General features: G+C 38.2%; 1 protein-coding gene across 1 annotated transcript; it reads left to right on the top strand.

The window, feature by feature from the left end:
* LOC109819604 lies at positions 714 to 3,165 on the top strand. The gene is made up of 2 exons (XM_020385383.1): positions 714 to 1,098; positions 2,614 to 3,165. The coding sequence occupies exons 1-2, from the start codon at positions 838 to 840 to the stop codon at positions 2,881 to 2,883; spliced, it is 531 nt and encodes a 176-aa protein (XP_020240972.1). The 5' UTR covers positions 714 to 837; the 3' UTR covers positions 2,884 to 3,165.

Raw genomic sequence — 7,212 nt, 5'->3', positions numbered from 1 at the left:
AAAAAAAAAAAAAACAAAAAACAAAAAAAAACCAAGCTTAAGAAAATGGGAGAGGATATAATAGTTTTCTCATTGAGGAAAAGGTAATTAAAAAAGCTAAATGGCATTTAAATACCCTATTATTTCACTATCTTTATGCTTAAACACCCTATTTATTTGATTTACGTATAGACTATTTTAATTATTGTTTCATTCACTGTGATTATTTGCCCTAACTTTTTAACCTAGCGTAGTTAAGTGTGAAGGTGGTGAAACTATATGGAATTTAAGTGCTATTTAACCTAATTTAAATGATTGGCAAAATTCTATCAATAAAAAAGAAAAGAGAAAAAAAAGAGATTCGCAAGATTGTGCGTGATTCTAAGAATTCTGAGAAACGAGGAGGGTATAAATGGATGGTGGACTTAGAGGTGGAGACAACCATACTTGGGATTATCTAATACAAATAAGAAAAATACTAAGGGGCTGTTTGGAACAAAAAAAAAGAGGGTTTTTTTTGGGTGAAAGCCTGACACTGTGCACTACTTCATTATACTACTTTGGCACTGCTACTCACAAAAAAAGTAGCATCATGATGAGTCATCACTTGAAAATTATAGTTGTGAGTCATCATGACCCCACTCTTTTATAAGGGGTAGTGTTAAAGTAGTGCAAGTGGTGTAGTATGCTTATCACACCACCCAACTACAAATAATAAGTACAACTTCGCCCTCTCTTGTCAGGACCCGGGTCGGATCTAAATGTCCAGCCCCACAACCCAAACCCAATTTCCTCTCTCTCCCGCTACACGCGTTAACGACCTCACCCTCCGTCAGCTCTATCCCCAGCTCCTCCTCCATGGGATCCCTACTCCACCCGGTGAGCCTAAGACCCTCACCGCCGCCTCCCCTTCTCTCTCACCGCTCTCTCAAACCCCCGTCCACTCTCCTACCCGCAAACCCACCCGCCTCTCGATTCCCATCCACCCGCATACCGACCTCTGAAGCCCACCGACCCAACCACCTCTCACCCTCTGGACTGGGGCCCACGGAGGAGGGCCCCCTTGTTGAGTCTCTCATAGTTCCTGAGTCTTGGTTGGATCCTTCAAAAGCTTTGCAGGTAAAATCTCATTCTTTTTAGTTCTTATAAGAGTAAGTTTATTTTACCAACTGGGTCTTTTTGATAGATTGCAAAGGGTCGTGATTTTATATCACGGGCATTGGTTATAATCATATTTTCATCTCGATTGCCCCTAGATTTTTTCCCTTCAAGTGAGCGACGCATACTATCCTTATCCAAGGTTGTAGCTGTAGATTATTACTAGCTCGTGCGATTTCATTTGAAGTTAATATCGAAATGTACATAAACTTTTAGTCTTTCTATGAAATTTTGATAATGGGTGTACCCATTTTTTATTTTTTTAAGTTCCTTCTTCAAGGAATAATTATACGTGTCATTATTAATTCGAGGTTATAGATATTACTACAGTTTATAGGCACATTCAAATGCACATAACGTCAAATAGATGCAGATATTTTAGACTTTAGATGTGTTTGATATGTCATCTGTGAAAGCCTGCAAGGGTATGCGTCCAAAAATGACAGGTTTCGCTTTTACGCTGCATTACTCTTTTCCCCGATCAAACTGCATATTAAGTGTCCTTGTTAATTCATTTGCAATAATTTTTCTCAATTCTGACTGTCAATGTTAATTGAATCCCTTTGCAAGTGCTGCCCTACATATGAAGCATGATGATAGTTGCCCAACATGCACAATTTCTCATTATGTAATAGTGTGTGTGTATAAGATACAGAAGGTGACATCAGGAGAAATATATAAGCTCGAGGCATCCGGAAAGTTCCGTAAATATGTCCCCCCTTTTTGCATTTGCCTTGAATACTCAAAGTGCTTTTGATACTTTAAGGATGAGTTAGCTATTTTGTCCTACCCATCGTCCTACCTTTTCAAGAGAAATTCAAAACTGGAGGTATGACACAAAAGCTCTAATGTTCAATGAATAGTTGCAGCATAGGCAATAGTTATATGGAGAATCAAGAAAGCAAGCTGAGTGTTGGCTACTACAAAATTTCACACAAGATAATATCTCCATCCTCAAATCTGAACAGCATGGAAATTGAAGGCGCAGGGCATATCTATGCTTCTGTTGACCTTCATAGAAATTATAGGTGCAGGGCACATTTATGCTACTGTTGACCTTGCCCAAATTCAATATGCCCAATTAGCTTGGTAATTTGTGCCCCACATGCTTTAGTTCTTCCATTGGTTTCTTCTTTGATTACAATCATAAAAAGCCTGCAAGAAAGCGGACAGGGTGAATTATATACATTATCCGTTTTAGGATCATGACTCGTTGACTCTCAAGGTAGAATCTCTCTCAAAATAGGAGCAGAAATTTTGCCTGTATGAATGGGTATTTTAGGTCTGCCCCTTCAATGAGAAATTATGTGTACTCCTCATATTACTGTCATACATGTTTGTATAATCGGAACGAATATATCTCAGTATTTACTGCCATTATCTATCGTAGAATCCAGATGTACTAAAATACCTAGGTGATCGCACTTGCTTGAAGAATATTTTCTCTCAAAATTTGAAACCAATTCTTTTGTACAGGAATCAGAATGGCTTAGAGCTGCTCTGCACAAATGGCTGGACGATGAGTACTGCCCTGAACCTGCCAACGAGGAGATCAGCAAGGTTGCTGCACGCTCATATTATGAATCCCTGATGGCGAAGAAAACAGATTTGGGTGAGATTTTGATGGGTATGGTTGGAGATCTAAAGAATGTTTCTTTTCAAGAAAGTTTTCATGGGGTATTCTCATCTGCAAATGCAGCTGTACATCTAATAACTTTGAGAATGAATTCTGTAGAGGAGCAGTGATGTGCATGTATTCTTTCGGAGGACGAGAAGCTTAATTGAGCATATACCATTGGATGGTTTGGCTCTTTAAGTTGTAAACTCATCACGATGCATTTCATTGTGATGGTTTCGCATTCTAATGTAAGAGAGATGTACCTAATTTCATATGATGCCCCTATTTTCTAATTAACCCAATTTGGAGTCGAAACCTAAGACTATGGAAGTCATATTGGAACCTCCCAAATGTTCGGGTCACTGATGCATGCTTATTTGCTTGTTACATGTTATCTTATTGTTTCTTTATGTATCTATCTTATTTTCATGTGTACCCTCTAATTATATCCTTATATTCATCTATATGACGGATCTTTGTTCGATAAATATCCTCCAAATTGATCTTACTTTTAAATTTACCCTCCGAATCATGATAACTTTAAATTTGCCCCTCAAATTCTTTTAGTCGCTCTAAATTACCCTCCATGTCAACCACCGTTAAAATTTTAACAGTTTTGAAGTTAAAATTACCTTAATACCCTGAGTTTAGCTATTTTGAAAAGAAAAATAACCAAATTAAATTTTAACCCATTACTATTTAAGAGCCTGATATCGTTCTCGCAGAGTCATGTTGTTTTCTTTCAAAAAGCCCGAATCCAAAACCTCATTTTTGGGGACAAAGCTTCATCACCGGCGAAGACAACACGTCTTTGCCTTCACGCAAATCATGGATTTCAGTTTCTACTCGCTGGTGAGGACCATGCTCTCTTTTGGAAAGTTCTCTGTGACTAATTGAGCCTCTTTGATTATGCTTAAATTGTGTAGAAAGATTAGAATCGGATGAGAGTCGTGTTGTTTAGCAGGGTGTTAAGGGAGAAGGGTTAATGGGAAGGACTAATTTAGTTAACCCGTTACTAGAAGTTAAAAATAATTTAATTCTGTTCGGATTTGATAGTCAGAATGAAGGGTCACGTCTTTTGTGTTTGACAAATTCTCTTTTAAAGTTTCATTTCCTAATTCTAGAGGGTAACTCTTTGCCTTCTAAATGAGTGGTCAACTAATTTTAACTCTTGTGAATATTTTGTTTACCCTTTGGGCAAACTAACCTATTTGGATGGTTAAGAAAAGGTTGAACCCTCTTAACTCTTCTCTTGACCCCTTGCCAAATGGGGTTGAGGACTATTTTGAGCAAGGGTGTAGAAGCCTAAGTTTAATTTCTCTTCTGAAATTTCATCAGATGTGAAAAATGTGAACGAATGACGCATTTTCAAGGCAAGTGGGGGCCACACGCGTTGATGATTTCGCGTGAAGTGTGAACGTGAGCGGCAAGTAGGGGCCACACACATTGATGATTCGTGCAAAGGCACGTTGCAGGCCCACCCGATTGAAGCTATATATATAGCTTCAGATCTTAGGGTTTTTGGCGGTGAGCAAAGCATGGAACTTCGTGAAAAGAAAACCGAGAGGGCTTCGTCGGCTTGAGTGCCGTGCAAGGGGAAAACAATGGACTGGTTTTTCGACTATAGTTCGGGAAGAATTACAGAGGATGTTGGTTGTTTTTTTTTTGTGAGAGATTTTAGAGATTGTTTGAGGGTTTAATTTGTGTGATTGTAAACCCTATTTGTACTCTCTCCCTCTAATAGTAGATCTCCCCCCTCCTTGCCCCGTGGACGTAGGTAACTTACCGAACCACGTTAAAATTGGTTATTTGTGTTGTGATTTGTAATAGCTTATTTAGGTTTCCTCGACAGGTCAGTCCTAGAACTGATGAGAGGAAGAGCTGATATCCCATTTGTTGAGATATTTTATTTTTGGTTTTTGTTTTCTTGGTGAAACGGGAATTCCTATTGTGATCTTACTCTCTTGTTGCGTTGAGGTGCTGTCGAAATTTTTTGTCATGAGAGGAAGATCTGATATCCCACTTTGTTGAGATATTTTACTTTTGGTTCTTGTTTTCTTGGTGAAACGAGAATTCCTATTGTGATCTTACTCTCTTGTTGTGTCGAGGTGCTGTCGAAACTTTCACGATGAGAGAAAGAGCTGATATCCTACTTTGTTGCCGCTGCGCACATCAAAAAAGTTCATGAATAGAAAGAACATATACGCACCATGACATAGAACTAGAAGCGATGGTTTAGTGTTTGTGGATTGGGTATTTGAGTGATAACGGAGTAGGCTTTTGAGTTATAAATGGATTAAGTTTTATTTTGTTCCCCCAAAATATATAACCTGGCATATTAAGGTAATTTTAACCCAAAAACTGTTAAAAATTTAATTGTCAAAAAATTTAATTGCCATTCTATCATTAACACTAAGATTTAATTTAAGGTAAATCCAAAATGCCTATAAATTGAAGGGTATACATCGAACAAACTTTTACATGATTTACGATACCTCTCTTACTAAGACCGTTAAATTTCAAGCTAACAAGAGATGACATAACAAAAGTTCTCCCCTCTCGCTTCAAGATATGAGCTTTTTGTCTATATACGCCCTAGATGTAATAATATTTACAGATGTACCCTTGAGACATGTTCATTTGCTAATTGAGCCTTATGAATTTTAGCTGCTAAATTGCTATATTGATATATTTAGTACAACATATTTAACAAAAGGATATTTTTATTTGCTCCGGAAATAACAATGTATTAAAAGTGATTAGTTTTCATCAATTAGATCTAATTGCTCATGCCCGACGATTAGGGCTAAGCATGGTTCGGTCCAAACCGAAAAAACCGATCGAACCGACCCGAACCGACCCGAAAAAATCGGTTTTATGAGTAGGGCGGTTCGGGTCGGCTTAAAAACTTTTCAACCCGAACCGACTCGAACTGGCCAAATATAGTGCAATACTACTCATTCTGATCTCAAACCCTACCCGACCCGTCCCCAAAGAGTCAAAGACTCAAACCCTAAACTCATTTCCTCTCCCAGTCGCTGCTCCTCATTTCCTCTCTCTCACTCTCTGTCCGCCTCTCTCACTCTCTCTCACTCCTCAGCCGCCAGCACTCCGCGGTCTTCATGGCCGAGGCCATAACATCTCCTCAGGCTCAGGATCTATCTCCGGCTTTAGGGGGACACCCGCACCCATCGCCGTCGTCGAGATCGAGATATAAACTGAAAATCATTCTTCTACATCTCAGTGATCTCTTTTCTTGTCATGTGATGTTCTTTTGCTCTTCTTCAAGCTTCCTTCTCATTCAATGTTGACTGCGATTATTCTTTAGAAAGCATATGTAATATTCAACCTCCCTTTCCTTTTCAACTTTATCTTTAATTTTGCTGGTTATGTTAGTGGATGATGCTTCAACGCTTGACCCTTGATAAAAATTATGTTCCAAATTTCAAGTTCTCTTCAGAGGCAAGAATTGTGATAAAACTTTTCCTATGCCTTTTCCATTTTTGATTGTGATAAAAATTATGTTCCAAATTATGTTCCAATTTTGTTGGTTATGTTAGTTGTCGTCACTCGTCATTTGTTTTATCTTTAACAGTTTGAACTCTGGACATTAAGTATGATGCATATGTATTAGGATCCGAATCATCATGGGTTGAAAACAATTTCATTATATCAGTATTTAATGCTTCATAATTTTCTACTTTATTGATATCTTTTTTTCTTTAACACAGTTTGTTGTTTGATAAGAAGTTTGATGCAGTTAGAACCGAACAAACCGAACCGAACCACACCGAACCGACTTGTAACAGTTCAGTTCGGTTTTGAATTATAGGTGGTTCGGTTCAGTTGTTCAAATTTTGGTAAAAACCAAACCAAACCAACTGTTGCACACCCCTACCGACGATGATTTTTGCCTTAAATCATCACGTGATCCCACACGACCCTTTTTTTTAATGATTTCGAAGCTTCTGAACCCCAATTTGAGTCCAAACTTAAAGTGAGCCCAAATTTCAAAATTTGATCCACTCAAAAAGATACCAACTAACTTTGCCACATTGGTAATCTCTTCCACATCAGTGTTTGAAAGTGTAGAGAGAAAAATCACATGTGGTCGCGTGATGATTTGACGCCAAAATCATTCTTGACGTGAGCAATGTGACTTGGTTGGAGAAAATTGATCCATTTTAATAGCTTATTGTAGCCGAAGCTAATAAAAAATACTCTGTTGTCATACAAACCTTTGAATTGGTAGTGAAGCTTTGATCTATTTTATTAACTTTTTTTTTCCCTTTAATTTTGATATCTTTTGCCTGTTTAAGATCCCATAGAGAGAAATAGATTGTAGGGGTGAAGCGGCAAATGCCCACTTCAAACGGATCCAACCCGTTTTTGTTTTGGTCATGGACCTGGACCCGACCCGCTAAGAATTCCAGCCCTAGTTTCTCTCCCCACTTCAA

This window comes from Asparagus officinalis, chromosome 8, assembly GCF_001876935.1.
Source record: "Asparagus officinalis chromosome 8, Aspof.V1, whole genome shotgun sequence".
Classification (NCBI taxonomy): domain Eukaryota; kingdom Viridiplantae; phylum Streptophyta; class Magnoliopsida; order Asparagales; family Asparagaceae; genus Asparagus; species Asparagus officinalis.
The sequence above is the reverse complement of the archived record's forward strand: the minus strand, read 5'-3'. Positions and strand labels throughout refer to the sequence as shown.